Source organism: Giraffa tippelskirchi, chromosome 2, assembly GCF_054371585.1.
Source record: "Giraffa tippelskirchi isolate mGirTip1 chromosome 2, T2T-mGirTip1v1.2.pri, whole genome shotgun sequence".
Classification (NCBI taxonomy): Eukaryota; Metazoa; Chordata; class Mammalia; order Artiodactyla; family Giraffidae; genus Giraffa; species Giraffa tippelskirchi.
In genome coordinates this window covers 49,235,499-49,251,812 of record NC_137276.1, presented here as the reverse complement: position 1 = coordinate 49,251,812, position 16,314 = coordinate 49,235,499, and the positions used below count along the sequence as shown (strand labels likewise).

General features: G+C 42.0%; 1 protein-coding gene across 1 annotated transcript; it reads right to left on the bottom strand.

Annotated features, from left to right (window-relative positions):
* Positions 1-1,866: 1,866 nt before the first annotated feature.
* MSMB (microseminoprotein beta) lies at positions 1,867-13,572 on the bottom strand. Its single transcript, XM_081561229.1, has 4 exons — positions 13,317-13,572; positions 9,246-9,342; positions 7,804-7,909; positions 1,867-2,423 (listed from the first exon to the last, which is right to left on the bottom strand). Exons 1-4 carry the CDS (start codon positions 13,317-13,319, stop codon positions 2,294-2,296), a joined length of 336 nt encoding a protein of 111 aa, XP_081417355.1. The 5' UTR covers positions 13,320-13,572; the 3' UTR covers positions 1,867-2,293.
* Between the last annotated feature and the right edge of the window lie 2,742 nt (positions 13,573-16,314).

Below are 16,314 nucleotides of genomic sequence, written 5' to 3'. Positions count from 1 at the left end.
ATTTTCCAGGCAAGAGTACTGGAGTGGGGTGCCAGTGCCTTCTCCGTTGCCAGTTTAATAGATAAGGTTAAATGAAAGAAACGTTTGTCGAAGGCAAGCTCTGAAATGAGGACTAGCCTAAGTGACTTTCTCATACCAGATGTCCTCACAAGGTACATATTATTTAGCTTTAACGCACAGATGCAGAAATAAATGTCAGAAGACACAAAAAGACAAAATATGGTTCTATTTACATGAGCTACCTACAGAAAAATAGAATAATGGTTTGCCAGACTTGGGGAAGGGGAATTATTGATCATGGATACAGGGTTTCTGTTTGGGATAATGGGAAATTCTGGATATGTGGTGTGATGATGATTGCACAGCCATGTGAATGTGCTTAATACCACACAACTGTACCCAAAAATGGCTAAAATGGTAAATTTTAAGTTATGTGTATTTTGCCACAATTTTTTAAAATTCAGTAAATAAATGTCAGAGCCCTATTCCAAACTACACTATCTGACTGCAAAGCATTTGTTTGTTTGTACCATATCACACACCACACAATTTTCTACACTCCGCATTCCACCACTCTGTTTGCACCACCACCACACACCTCCCCTCACAATTTGGCATTATCCACATTGGAATTTTATTTGTTTGTTTGTTTACTACCAGATGTTAAAATGAGAATCTTTGTCTTAGTTTTGAAGAAGTCCCCAATACTATTAATAGCTGCTAACCTGCTCCTCAGATTTCCCAGAAAGATGGAAAACCATCTGAGTAGGATTTGCAGCAAAGGAAATGATTTTGATAGAGCTTTATGCATCTCACCCAAGAATGACAAGGGACAAGGCTATCTCAGCAGAAGGCAACAGGAGACAATGCAGAAGCTAAAAGGGCTGTCATGGAAGGGGATTGGAAGGGGATGTTGGTGTTGTCACTAAATTGTGTCCAATCTGTAAAGGCGGCAAGGCTCCTTTTTCCATTGGATTTCCCAGGCAAGAATACTGGAGTGGGTTACCATTTTTTTTCCAGGGGATCTTCTCAACCCAGGGCTTGAACCCAGGTCTGCTGCATTGCAGACAGATTCTTTATCATCTGAGTTACCAGAGAAACCAGATTGGAAAGGGAGCTATGGAGAAAGAGGAGCAGGAGGGAATGTCTAAGAAGCCCATGAAAGTCCCATGAGAAAGTAAATCATCTTAAACACTGTCAGGCAGACGAAGCCAAAATGGCATCATACTCTTAATGTTCCTGTCCCTCATTCCTTTTCAATTCAGATGAAGATTCTGGATTAAGACTTTTTTTTTTTGCAACTAAAAGTGACCAAGGGACTTTTTTAAAAATTATCTTATGGTGACCAAGATCTAGGACCTACCGAGATTGCTCAACTAGTCCACATAGTATGTTTGCACAGATGGGGTTAGTGGTCAGAGGTGAAATAAAGCTCTTTACCAATTGTCCATGGATTGTTCAACAGAGGACCGTTTGCTTGCTTGTGATTTGTCATGTATACACACACCCACCTCTAAGCCCCAAGAGAGCAGGGGCCTGGCTCACTACTGTATCCCCAGGCCCAGAGCACTGCCAGGCACCCAGGAAGGACCTGTTGACTGAACAAATGTTCTGTTCACAGAAGCAGCAAGAGATGATCGACATTGTCACTGTTTTAAGTTTCTAGGTTTTGAAAACTGATACTGGAGCCCTGTACCCAAGCCATTCCCCAACTGCAAGTCAGGACTCCTGGCTTTTTCACACCCCACTGGGCCGCATGTGGTCTTGGAGGCACTTCTTCCAGGTTACCCTTCTCTAACCTCAGGCAAACACGGACGTATATGAGGGACACAGCAGATACTCTCTGAAGAACAGGAAGGAAGAATGAACATGAAAACCTCAAAGAAAAGAGGATTTCATCTCAAAGACATATTTATTTTTTGAATTGTTCACCAGATAGTGGGACACTGGGGCAGCAGGGCATAGATTATCAAAAGCAAGAAAAGCAGCAGTGGTCCTCTGAGTAAAGGATACACAATGATGTATTGGAGTGGAGGGAAAATATTATAACTTTTATCCACATTTATTTTTGTTTCCTCCTTTATCTGTTTGCATGCTTTATAATGTGTGTTTTATCAATGCATACATAATTTATCAATTAAAAGTATACACATACTCAAGTGTTTGCTTAAAACATTTTTACTAATAGGTAGGGTTATACAATCAGACTGTTAGAGGCCATAGGAGAATGAAGCCTGACCTGGGAGAACCTGGGGCCCCCCAGGAGGGGAGCTCTGGGCCCATGAAAAGCACATTATAACACCCATGCCTCGACAGTACAGGTCTTTAATGGGTTCTTCTTCTCCAGCACTGTATAGGTGCAGGTCTTCTTGTTGATGACTGCCTGGCACTTGTCTCTGTCATAACCCATAGGTATAGCTGCACTGTAATTGAGAGAAGAACAACACCTGTTAGAAGGAACAGGATGCCCAGCCTCCCCAGGGGCTAACTTTGAGCGGGAAGCCACCCATACTCCAGGTGTCTGGAGTGCCCCTCACCTACATAAGAGAATCTTAATATGTCACCTCAGAAATCTGCACCCCAGTACACAGGGCCTGAACTATGAACATCCCTGGCATGATCCCTGGCATCATGGCTAAATTCCATCCTGCACACACTGGACTGCAGCAAGTTCCAACAGGCCCAGAGGTCTGGATTCCTCTGAGGCCAGGCAGCTTGCTCCAGCCTGTTTTTGTCCTTGCTGCTCAAGAAGTAGCCAGCAGTACTGCCTCTTGAATGTGGGAAGGGAACTGTTGTCCCAACCCTGGCGTGGAGGCCTGTTATGTCAGGAGCTATCTCAGCCAAAGGGAACAATGAGTCACTTCAGTCAGGGACCATGGAGCCCAGGGAGAAGCTGATGAAAACTGGAAAAGATCTCCCTGGGGAGAATTCACCCACACATTCAAGGGTGCAAACAATTTTAGGGATCATTGCCCTCTTGAAACCCACCTGTGAACTCCAGATTTAAATTGCTCATCTTCAAAGTGTATACAAAATAACCATCTCCATGGCCTTTGTGACAACATTTCCTTCCACAAAGAGACCTTTGACTTATTTTCACAAAGGAGGACATTTTAATACTATTCCCAAAGGGTAATATGGAAACCAAAGGGAACACTGGAAGAAGCTTTTCCCAAGGGTGGGTGACCTGGGTAGTGGGGAGTCTAGAGCAGCCTGGGCCTGGGCCACCAACCTCAAGCTCGATTGCTTCTGGGCAGCTTCAGATCTGGATAGTGTCCCCTAGAGAGTGCAATGAGTTAAGAAATTCCCCCAGAGAAAATTTTATCAAAACATGTGTCACAAAAGAAAAAAAAAAAATTCACAAGAGAAACCTCATAGGCGGTGATATAATTGTAGGAGAAAGGGGTTGAAGACTCTGAGCCGCAGAGGAAATGTGCCAGTTTCCTCCACGTGGAGCCCAGTTTCTTCCACGTGGAGCTCTGTGCTGAGATAGGCAAGGCGGCAGGAAACAGAGAAGGGGCTCTGTGGGCTTTGATTTGAAGTCAGCTTCTATCCCAGGATCGAGGGACATAACTGGTCTAGAGAAGACTTTAACTGTGTTTTAAGTTAATGAATTTAAATGAACCTGTGTGTGTGTTAGTCGCTCGGTAGTGTTCACCTCTTTGCGATCCCATGGACTGTTGCCCAAGGCTCCTCTTGTCCATGGAATTCTCTAGGCAAGAACACTGGAGTGGTTTGCCATTCCCTTCTCCAGGTGATCTTCCCGACCCAGGGATCCAACCCATTTCTCTTATGTTTCCTGCATGGCAGGAGGGTTCTTTAGTGACTGAGCCACCAGGGTAGCCTGAATTTATATGAAGAATCTCATCTAATTAATTTATTTTTTTGGCCTTACTTCTCATCTTGCAGGATCTTTGTTCGCCAACCAGAAATTGAACCCAGGTCCATGGCAGCGAAAATGCCAACTCCTAAACACTGAACCACCAGGGAACTCCCTCATTTAATTCTCATATTCAGTTGATTATCCCTATTTTATGGTGAGGAAACTGAGTCTCAGAGAGATTAAGAAACATATACAGGGTCACACAGCTCGTATACAAGGGAATAGAGATTCAGACTCAGTTACTCTGGCCCCAGCATCAAGGCTCTTCACTGTTTTCCACACTAGGTCCATGAGACCCCTAGAAAAGAGTCACACTGACATGGCTGTGATGAGGCATCACAGAGTGGGGTGGGGAGGGTCAAATCTAGTGGACAAGGATGCTTTGGCCACCGTGGAGGGGTACTCGGATGTCAGAGAGGAATGGCTCACTGGGCTTAATCTTGCTGATGCTATCACATCCCAGAGTCACATTGACACTTGATACAAAGACAAAAATCAGGTTTCAGTAGCACAGAATCAAGGTTCAGTTGTAATATATGACTCAGTCAAGGCAGTACCTGCAAACCTGCTTTGGGCAGCCAGACATACAGTCTCTGGATCTGATATTCCTTTTGTTCCATTTAGCACTTGGCATGGGGCATGCTCAACAAATGGATTCAGAACTTTCCAGGTACTTAAACTTCAGTAGCACTCGGGTGTTTTGATTTAAGTCAAGTGTTTGTGTTTCTACTCCTTGGTGGTATGTATCACAAGACTCTCTGAGGCACCGGTTAAAATTCAAATTGCATGGCCTCCTGTAGATCCTGACTCAGTAGGTTTCAGAGGTGGGCCCCAGGAATCTGTATTTCATTAAGCTTCTCAGATGAGTCTGTGATCGGGCAAGTTTAGGGAACACTTCTTTACATGAATGCTTCTATTATCAAAGTCACTCTTGTTCTTGTGAAACACTATAGGACCAAGGCTGATGTCAAGACAACAGATGGATGGGGGTGGGAAGGAGTGGAGGTGGAGTGGCTGATTTGGATGCAACTGCTGAGGAAACAGGAGAATTAGGACCACTTTGCAGGTACTTTCTGCTTTATTGACCAAGTACCAGAACTATGGCATCCAGAAGAAAACATCTGCACAACATTTTGGGTGACTTGAGTTAAACTTGAGCAGTGAAGCAACTTCCAGTTTAGAGTACAAGGTTCACTACAGAGCATCCTTTGCTCCTCACATCCATACCCTCTGTCTGTGTTCAGAGCCATTCCTGTTCCTGCAAATTGCCACAGGCCAAGGGAGGCTGCAGGAAAGCCAGATCCCTTCTAGAACAGCTTCAGACTGTTGGGTACCCTTTCCTGTTTTTAGCAACCCATATGGATATAGAAACCTGTATGCAGATCAGGAAGCAACAGTTAGAACTGGACATGGAACAACAGACTGGTTCCAAATAGGAAAAGGAGTACGTCAAGGCTGTATATTGTCACCCTGCTTGTTTATCTTATGCAGAGTACATCATGAGAAACGCTGGGCTGGAAGAAACACAAGCTGGAATCAAGATTGCCAGGAGAAATATCAATAACCTCAGATATGCAGATGACACCACCCCTATGACAGAAAGTGAAGAAGAACTAAAGAGCCTCTTGATGAAAGTGAAACAGGAGAGTGAAAAAGTTGGCTTAAAGCTCAACGTTCAGAAAACTAAGATCATGGCATCTGGTCCCATCACTTCATGGGAAATAGATGGGGAAACAGTAGAAACAGTGTCAGACTTTATTTTGGGGAGCTCCAAAATCACTGCTGATGGTGATTGCAGCCATGAAATTAAAAGATGCTTACTCCTTGGAAGGAAGGTTATGACCAACCTAGATAGCATATTGAAAAGCAGAGACATTACTTTGCCAACAAAGGTCCATCTAGTCAAGGCTATGGTTTTTCCAGTGGTCATGTATGGATGTGAGAGTTGGACGGTGAAGAAAGCTGAGCGCCAAAGAATTGATGCTTTTGAACTGTGGTGTTGGAGAAGACTCTTGAGAGTCCCTTGGACTGCAAGAAGATCCAACCAGTCCATCCTAAAGGAGATCAGTCCTGGGTGTTCATTGGAAGGACTGATGTTGAAGCTGAAACTCCAATACTTTGGCCACCTCATGCGAAGAGTTGACTCATTGGAAAAGACCCTAATGCTGGGAAGGATTGGGAGCAGAAGGAGAAGGGGACAACAGAGGATGAGATGGCTGGATGGCATCACTGACTCGATGGACATGGGTTTGGGTAGACTCCGGGAGTTGGTGATGGACAGAGAGGCCTGGCGTGCTGCGATTCATGGGGTTGCAAAGAGTCGGACATGACTGAGCGACTGAACTGAACTGAACTGAACGGATGGATATAGATATTTAATAATAAAAGTTATTATCAAGATTCAAAAATGACCTAAAAGAAATAAGTCTGAGGTAGAAGCAACCCATTAACAGATACATGGATAAACAAAATGTGATTATATATATATGTGTATATACATATATAATATTATCTATAGATATCTATGTATCCATACAGATTATCTATAGATATCTATATATCTATATATAATATAGACATAATTTAATACATTTATATTTATAGATAATATGTATTATTATATATTTAAATCTAATATATTTATCTATCTAATATATATGTGATTTAATATATTGAATGTAATTTTTTCTTTTTAAAGGTGAAAAATATTTACTGTATATATACAGTGAAACATTATTCAGCTTTATAAAGGAAGGAATTCTGAGACATACTACAACATGAATGATTCTTGAGGACATTACACTGACATAAGCCAGTGGGGGGGTTCAGGATGAGCCTCCCCAATATGTGCCACTTTTTCATGAAGCTTATTTTGAGCTAAAAGCAATAGACACATTGCAGGCTCAAAAGAAACTACTGTCCTCCTCTCCGCCCCCCACCAACTCTCTAGAAAGTATTTAAATTGAGGATTCTTCCCAGAGAAGAGTTATTACCAGAGATAAATTGTATTTAAGTGACCGCACTTACATGTCAGGGTAAACATCTGAGCGACTGAACTGATTGAAACATCTAATTATGCAACGTATACTCTTACTCTTTTCATCCTGTGAATGACTCTTCTGTCCTTGCAAACCCCAAGTCCCTATCTCTTTCCTTAGCACAGGATGTCATATGTAACTCATTTTACCTGCCTTTGTGCTTCTGTCTCTAAACCACTCATGTTTGTGGGATTCCTGTACATATGAAAATAAATTTGATTTTTTTCCCACTAATCAGTCTCATGTAAATTTAATTCTTAGCCAGAAGAACCTGGTGGGGGGGGTAGTTTTCTTCCTTCCCAATACCAGTCATAAAAGGACAAATACTGTACAACTCCACTTAGGGTTGTCAAATTCATAGAAACAGAGAGTAGAACGGTGGTTGCCAGGAACTAGGGAGAGCAGGAGATGGGGAGTTATTGTTTAATGGGTCTGGGATTTTAGTTTGGGAAGAAGAAAGATTTCTGGAGATGGATGGTAGAGATGGTCGCACAAAATCGCAAATATACTTAATGCCACTGAAAATTACTTTTTAAAATGGTTAAAATGGTAAATATTATGTTATGTATATTTTACTATGATTTTAAAAAAGAAAAGAAAGAAATAGGATTGAAAACTAAACTTCTTTCAAGATGGGATTTGGTGATTTTGGTTTTTTTGTTTGTTTTTTTAATTTTTTGGCATGGCTGCTCAGCATGTGAGATCTTAGTCCCCCAACCAGGAATCAAGTCTGAGCCTCCTGCATTGGAAGCGACGAGTCTCAACCACTGGACCACCAGGGAAGCCCCAGGATGGGATTTTGAAAGAGGGAGTAGCTGTTCCTCAGACAGCACCCCAACAGTGGCCGCCTCCCCCTCTCAGCCCGGTGGGCTTGAGACTTACGTGTTGCAACAATGAATTCCAGCATCGTCACAATGACAGCTTTCACAGTTGTCAGTATCCCACTCTGATTTCAGCTGGTGTGTGACTCCATTGAGATCCTTGCATCCTAAAATAATGCATGTGGCATCATCAGCAGAGTCCTAAAGTCATGCAACCAGAAAAAGGACACTGGGTCTAGTTGGTACCCTCTGTAAGCCACCCTACTCAGAGAGAGAGAATCTCAGTGATTTTACAAGCATCTCAGAAAAGTACTCATATATTCATTCATGGCTAAATTCAGTACTTTCTAACTCATACTACTTATCATGTTTTCCTTATAATAAGATTAAATCTATCCAGGGTTCATTTCAGAACAGACATTTCAAGAAAATGTAAGCCCCTTCCTCTTTAATTAGATAGCTATTATGAGCCAAAATTCCCTGATGGCTCAGCAGGAAAGAATACACCTGCCAAACCTGAGATAGAGAAAAAAAGAAGAAAATAATCCACCTGCCAATGCAGGAGACTTGGGTTCAATCACTGGGTCGGGAAGATCCCCTGGAGAAGGAAATGGCCACTCACTCCAGTATGCTTGCCTGGGAAATCCCATGGACAGAGGAGCCTGGCAGGCTACATCCATGGGGTTGCAAAAGAGTTGGACTTGACTTAGCAACTAAACAACAACAACAAATTATGAGCCTAGGAGTACTTAGGGCGACTTTTTTCTGCTATATTATCTATGGATAAATGCCTCTTTTCTCCTCTTTTCTTTGGTTTTCAACCACAAAAGCATATATGAAACATCTTGGACACTTAAAAAAAAAAAAACCTGCGCCTGGGTACCAACACAGAACAAAGAAATCAGAATCTCTGAGCATGGATCCCAGGCTGCCATATTTTTGGACATCTCCCTTAGTTGGTTCAAATGTTCAATCATGAATGAGAACCACTGCTGTAGATTCACGGTGGTCCATGGATCTCATGTATGCTTGAGGGACCAGCAACATTAGGACCACCTGAGGTCATGAGACATGAAGACTCTCACTCCACTCCAGGCCCACAGAATCAAAATCTGCACTTTAGTAAGATTCCCAGAGGGTTTGCACACACATTTAGTGTTTGAAAAGTACTGGAATAATCAATGACTCTCAACCCTAACTGCATGTAGGAGTCAATCAAGAAGCTTCTAAATATGTAGATCCTATCCCTGAGATTCTGATTTACCTGCTTTTGAATGGGGCCTGAACATTAGTAAGCTTCAAAAATTCTCCAGGCAATTCTCATACAGCTAGGATTGAGAACCACCTTCTTATATAAATGGAATGTTGAAGTACCTCATTTTACTCCATTTATACATCTGCCCTAACCCTCTGTCTCATGCAGATTTAAGGTTATTCATCTGCCAATAGTTTATATTTACTGAGATGCAATCAAAAACAAAACATTGAAAAGTTAGGACTTACCATTAGATGTAGAGCTCTCATTAGGTATGACATAGCATTGGGCATTGCATAAAGTCACAAAGGTGGCTAAAACCACAAGGCTGCCCAGAAGAGCATTCTGTAAAGTAAAGAAGGGTCAGGGAAGAAGAATGAATGGATTCAGTTGGTAATTATTGACTGAATGTCCTGTATGGAGGGCGCTGCTAGGCTCTGACAGGTGGTTTGAAGGTAGAGCTTCTATCTTCAGATAATCTAACAAAGAAACAAGATCTATAAAGTTACTAAAAATAACTGGGGAAAAAGCAAAATGTCAGTGAAAAGTCATAGAGCAATAATGTTAGTGTGCTATTTTATTACAGAGGAGTTCAGGAAACCCTTGTGGATAGGAGATTTTTAGCTGCTTTGCAGGGCATGTATAATTTAAATGACAGAAATAAGGGATTGAAAAGAGTTTCAAGAAGATAATAAAACAATGACAAAGATAATAAAACAATGGAAAACATACGGAGACAAATAAACCACAATTGGAGACTTGCTGGAGCTAATTGGGATAGTTAGGGTTCTTAGATCACAAGGCTAAGAACTTCATTTTCCAGATGATAAAAGCATTGCTGATGGCTGATGAACATATCAGCTCATCTAGGCTGATACTGGACCTGTAGAACAAAGGAAAGCATCAGGCTGCTCTTGTCATCATTTTGAGGTGAACAAACTAAACAAATAAACTTTAAGGTGGGAATTTCAAGAACCTTTTAAAAAGGAAGATGGGATGAGGGTACTTATTCTGTAAGTGTCTAAAATTAATTATGAGCTGATGCTACTTGAAGTAGTGTGTTGCTGATATAAAGAGAGACAAATAAATGGAACAAAATAGAAAACCCAGAAAAAATATACCTATTTATGAGTAAATATAAATATACATTATTAAAATAAATTTAGTCTTTGAAATTTGTAGAGAATGATTATTCAATAAATGGTATTAGAACAAATGGTGAACTATTTGAGGAAGAAAAAAAGTTAATTTTCTACTTTAGTTCTCACAATAAAATACTTTCTAAAAGGATTCAAAGGTTACATTTTTACAATAAGACCATAAACTAATCACAGAAATACAGGCAAATATTCTAAGCAGAAAAGGAAAAGAAAATAAATAGGTTTAAATATGTAAAAGTTGTAAGTCATAAAATTAAAAAAACAATTACCAAATTTGGAGAATGACAATATATGAAGAGTTTCTATATATCAATGGGAAAAAGAGAAGCATAGGTGAAAAATGATAAAGGAAACAAAGTGACATTTCGCACACACAGGCACAGAGCCTAATAGAAATGATGAATAAATACATGACAAACTTCCACTGACATATAACACAAGAAACGCAACCATGTAGATAAAACAGAATCATAAAAGGATGACAAAAATAATGATTTAATTTATAACACCCAGAGGGAAATAGAGACATATATGGGAAGTAAAATGCACAAGGGAGGTTTGTGTTAGAACAATTTTTATGGAGTGTATATCCATTCAAATTCTTAAAACTATTTACAACCTTTGCCTTCATCACTTCTAAGTCTTTTCACTTCTAAGACTTGATCCTATAAAGAACAGCACAGAGGAGACCAACTTCTCCTCAAGGATGTTCACTACTGTGGGAAAACAGAAATAATCAATGCTCAAGAACAGGACTGGTTTGGAAGATGGAGATTCAGAAAAGAAACCGGTCAACTGAGGAAGTAAGAGAAAATGAAGTGATGTGAGTAAATGATCACTATATATCATTAAGTGAAATACAGGTTACAAAGCATTTTGCTTGGTGTGATTCCTACAGTGTAAAAAGATACAGAGAGAGACTGAAGGTTTTGTGGCACATTTTAGCAAGTCATTTTTGAGCTGAGGGATTATGACTATTTCTTCTTCGGACTTTTATTTTCTAAATTGTCCGCAATGAAATGCCTTGATTTTATAATCAGAGAAATAAATGAATTCTCACAACAAACCCTCCATACATTTAGCTCACACCAGGACTTGAGGCCCTACCTACTCTCCCTGTTTTCTTCTTTTGAATAATCTTCAGCTTAAGATCACTGTGGAAACCTGAATGTTTTCTCAAAAAAAAAAAAAAGCTAGCCTCATTAGCAAAATTTCTGCTCTCTTCATCCAAAAAGGGGGCTACTGGAAGCGGGGAAATGATCACAGAAATCTTGAAGGTCTTGTTTCACCGAGTCTAAGAACAGAGGTGTCAATGGACATGAGCCAGGGCTACGGACCCGCATGAGTGAGGAGTGCAGAATTCCCATAACTCCTGCGACTCTGAGCAGAGACCTGTGATTCAGTGACTGGAAGATGGAATCCAAACGTGGTGACACAGGGAGAACCAGTTATTCAGTTTTGAGATTAACCAGTTGACACCGTCTCAAAAATATAGATTGCCACTGGCATGCGTTCTCTCTCTCTCTCTTCCTCTCCCTCTCTCTCCCCTCGTGAAGAGAGAGGTTCCCCTACTTGTGTGGGCATCACCTGGGTTGCTAATAAGGAACACCCAGTCTCAAGCTCATCAAAGACGGATAGGGCCTGGGCCCTTGAATATTTACCAAGTGCCCCAGGTGAGAAGCACAAGAAAAATTATCAAAACCAGTGCTGTTTCAATATGCATATGTCCCCGGGAGATCTTATTAAATAAAAAGCAGATTCTGATTCAGTGGAATTTAATGAGTCCTCATTCTAGCAAGCTCCCTGACAATGCCAATACTGCTGGTCTGAGGACCACTTCTAAACAGAGAAACTCTAAACTTCCTTCCTGTTCCCATATTCTAGTCTTCCACAGTCCCTTCCTTCTGTCTCTGCTTCCTTTCCTGTCTTCAGTAAACATGGGCCCCTGGTACCTGCAGGCACAGGAGACAGTGCAGCTAAAGGCTGGCATCTGTTGTATTTTCTAGATGGTGGGGCTTTGTGCCCAGCCTGGAGATGAAGCAGGCTGGTGGAGTTCCTAGAAATTGTGTCCTTTGAGCTAAGTCGCTGCTCCTTGAAGAGCCTTGTCCTGTATGATCAAGAGTCAGGAGTCTTCAGAGGGAGTCTTAGGCTGGGCAGGGGCCCTGCCAGGGCTGTAGCTTAGGGTTAAGTTCACTCTGAGGCTGGAGGAGGGGGTCTGAGTGGAATTGGGAGGATCCCACCATTTTTCTACTATTTCCATCTCTGTCTCAAGACAGTTTCTGAGGCGTGGCCTGAGGGAGGATCCTCTCCAGCCTCACTTTCTGCTCCTGCCAGGGTGGGGGGCCACTTCCTTCTACTTCCCTCGCACCCTGAGAGCAGCCCATTCCATTCCCTTTTACTCACTCTACGAAAGGATACTTCAAAAAAGATCAAGTTTAAATTAAAGACAGAGAGGGATCTGGATGAGTTTTTACAGATTTTGATGCACATTTCTTTCTTAATACAACAGGAAACAATGAAAAGGGCCTAGGGTGTTGTCCCCAATTTCACTGAACATAGAAATTACTTGGGCAGCTTAAAAACCCTGAAACTCAGGCAGGCCTCACTGCAGACCAATTAAATCAGAATATCTGGGATTGGAGTCAGGTATCAGTATTTTTCACTGACCCCCAGGTGATTCCACTGCACAGGCAAGTTTAGGGACCACTGGCCTAGAGAGAGGGGCTCCTGGGTTCATGTCTCAGCTGCCCCACAGGCTCCTGGAGAGATCCCTGAGGCAGCTTCTTGCCTTCCCCAGGTTCAGTTTCCTGTAAAATGACACAGTGCTATAGCTCTGAAGTTATGTTTGATTTCACAAATCACTCACTCAAAGCCAAGGAATTAAAGAATTAGAGACATATATGAAACCCAATTTAATCCCAAAATTACTGGAAGAAATAACAGCTTAGAGAACAGAAATAATGCTAAATTCACAAAGATGTTCCCAAGCTCCCAGATGCTCATCCTCCTACACATTGTATTTCAAGTATAAAGGATTCATGACCAGGTCACATTTACCCTGAATAGTATCCAGTAGAAACATCCATCACAGCTTATGAAAATAAAGACTATACATATTTTTTTTTTCTTTTCTTTTCTGTATGAAACCCAGTTACCTACCATTGTGATGAGCAGGAGTCCTTGCAGGCATGGGCATCCAGGGAAAGTCACACTGGACTTATATCAGAGACAGCAACCGCATGTTTGGCATCATTAGAAAAGATAACACGCCAAGGTCACATTCAGTGTTTACAGAGGCTTGACTATCAACAGGAAAGTATGGTTTCAGATGATTTATGAGTTGTTCATAAATCAGGTCTCCACCCCAATCATATGTTTACCCTTGCTGTTCCCACCCCAATATGCATTTGCCTCTGATGTGAAAGGGCAGAGGAAGAGAACTCTCCTTTCCTGAGCCTTCCCTTATGCTGAGTGGGTGGTTAGGCACATGTATCTTTTTTGATCTCACACACAAAGAAATGAAGATTTACAAAGTCAGGTGTAGAAAGTGGGCTTCAAGAAGGAACATAAGAATAGTTTAGTGGTCAGCCCAGCAGGCTTCCTGAGGGTATATTTTGAGACAACAGAAATGTCCCAAGCCACTCCCCATGGCTTGAGAACATAGCACCCTTGCAGCCAGGGTTCCCTGGACAACCCAGGGACTAAAACTCCTCTTCAATCTGAAGTCGTCACTCCTGACTACATCAAGCAAGCTTTCTTTCTCTTTGTTCAACCATGATCTTCTGAAAAGCCCTGCATGCCCAGGATGGCCTTTAGAGTGTAGCATCAAACAGAACCTCCTGGTATATTTGAGGAACTTAACATTTTACTAGTTTGCTCGGGCTGCCATAACAAAATACTTCAGATTGGGTGGCTTAAACAACAGACGTTTATTTTCCCACAATTCTGGAGGTTAGAAGTCTAGGATCAAGGCTGTTAGCAGGGTTGATTTCTACTGAAGTCTCTCTCTTGGGCTTGTAGATGGCCATCTTCTTGCTGTGGCTTCACACGGTCTTCCCTCTAAGCACATCTGTGTCCTAATCTCCCTTTCTTACAAGGATACCAGTCATATTGGATTATGGTACAGTCTAATAACAGCCTCACTTTACCTCTTTAAAGGCCCTATCTTGAATACAGTCATTTCCTGAGATACTAGGGCTTAGGATTTCAACATATGAATTTGGCGGTAACACAATTCAACCCATAGCACCATTGTATCCCCAAATGTCCCCCTACAGCTGGCCACAGTGCCTAAAATTTCACCCTGGGTTTTCCTCTGCCCACAGAGGTTCACCTCTTACCCGACTGGCTCTTAGAGCTCTTTAGAGCTGGCCATGGTGATCTTTTCCAGTGCTAGCCTCTACCTCCCCTAAAATAAGCCTTACACCCCCAACACCACTTTGGGGAGCTCTCCTGTTCCCTTAAGGGGCTACCTCCCTTCTCACCAGGGACCCCACAGGTCCCTGCTCACTTCTGCTTTCATCTCATGTGTTTAAACTGCCCACTGCTGCCTCGAAGTTCCTGAAAATCAGGGGCACATTTGTCATGGTTCGTGGCCCTTTGGTTTCTTTTGAAACGAGTTTGAAGAATCTCACACAATGTGAGTCCCATCACACCTAAGTAGCATCTAGGACTTGCCACCCTAGAATCCTTGTCACAGGTGTGTGACTTCAGTTCCACAATCAGACACACTGAGCAGGACCCCCCTTAAAAAGGACACATGGAAACTGCCACCATACAGAGTCCCCCAGGAAAGATGGCAGTGGCTGATGCTGCTCCAAGGGCGAGGGTGTCCAGAGCGCAGTGTCAATGGCATGAGCAGCAGTGACTGAACAAAGGCAGTGACGTCTTGCTGGAGCAGTGAGGTTTGGGAGTCTGTCCAACCTTGTGGCAACCAAGCCTATGTCTCTGGCCTTCCACAAAGCCTGTGAGCTGCCTGACATCTTTAATAAATTTCTTTCCTACTCACAGACTGGAGCATGTTTGTCGCTTGCCACTAAAAGCTCCGTGACCAATTAGTGACCATAACTTATTCCTGTCCATGTTCCTCCCAATGACTGACCCAATGCTTGGCTCAGAGCAGGCATGCAGGATAGAATCACACCAGGTGATTCCAGGTATTCCAGCAAAGGAAAAAGATCCTGACATTGTCAACCAGTGCCATAGCTAGAAAGTGCTCACCAGCTATTCACTAGGTACTACGAGGAAGGCAGTGCCTATCTGTGTCCAGAGGAGCTGAGCTGGGGCTTCTTTTGGGGAAAGGACTTTGTGAGCAAGTATGGGGGCTGTCCACAGGGAGTGGGGGAGGAAGGAGCACAAAAACGAACAGTCTTCAGATGGTGCTGCAGCCAGCTCTGTCTAAACCTGCCTGACAAATTTTCACTGTTTGATCCTATTTCAATTTCATAGACCGAAGGGACTTTATTTACTTATTTATTTTAGATTTTTATATACACACACACACATACACACAGTGGTAGAAACAAAGAGAACATGGAGATAAGCAAAATAAATTCTGTGAAAAAATTTTTTTTTAATTCTGTGGTTGTCCTATCTGAAGAGAACTATTGTCAGCATTTTGGAAGATTTCCTTTAGGAACTTTCTAGGTATATCTATATATATATATATGTATACACCATGGATTGTAACCCGTCAGTCTCCTCTGTCCCTGGAATTCTCCAGGCAAGAATACTGGAATGGGTAGCCATTCCCTTCTCCAAGGGATCTTCCTGATTCAACGATCGAACCTGGATCTCCCGCATTGCAGACAGATTCTTTACTGTCTGAGCCACCGGGGAAGCCCCAGGTATATTTTCATTAAGGAAAGGCAAAAATCATAAGCACTTTTTCCCAAGATAGAACATGTACATAATACTATACATAGGCTATTGAATGTCATTACAGAATCTGCTTTTCTCATTTAGCAATGCTCTGACCATCTTTGTATATTAACTATTTTAATGCCTACGTTTTATTCCATAGAATGGCTGGGCTCTCACTTACTTAATCAACCTCCTCTTGTGGAACACTCGGGTTGTTTCTGACTTTTTTTTTCAAGAATTGGGAACACCATCCTAGGAATTTTGTCCTTTAGATACTTCCTTAGAATATATTCAT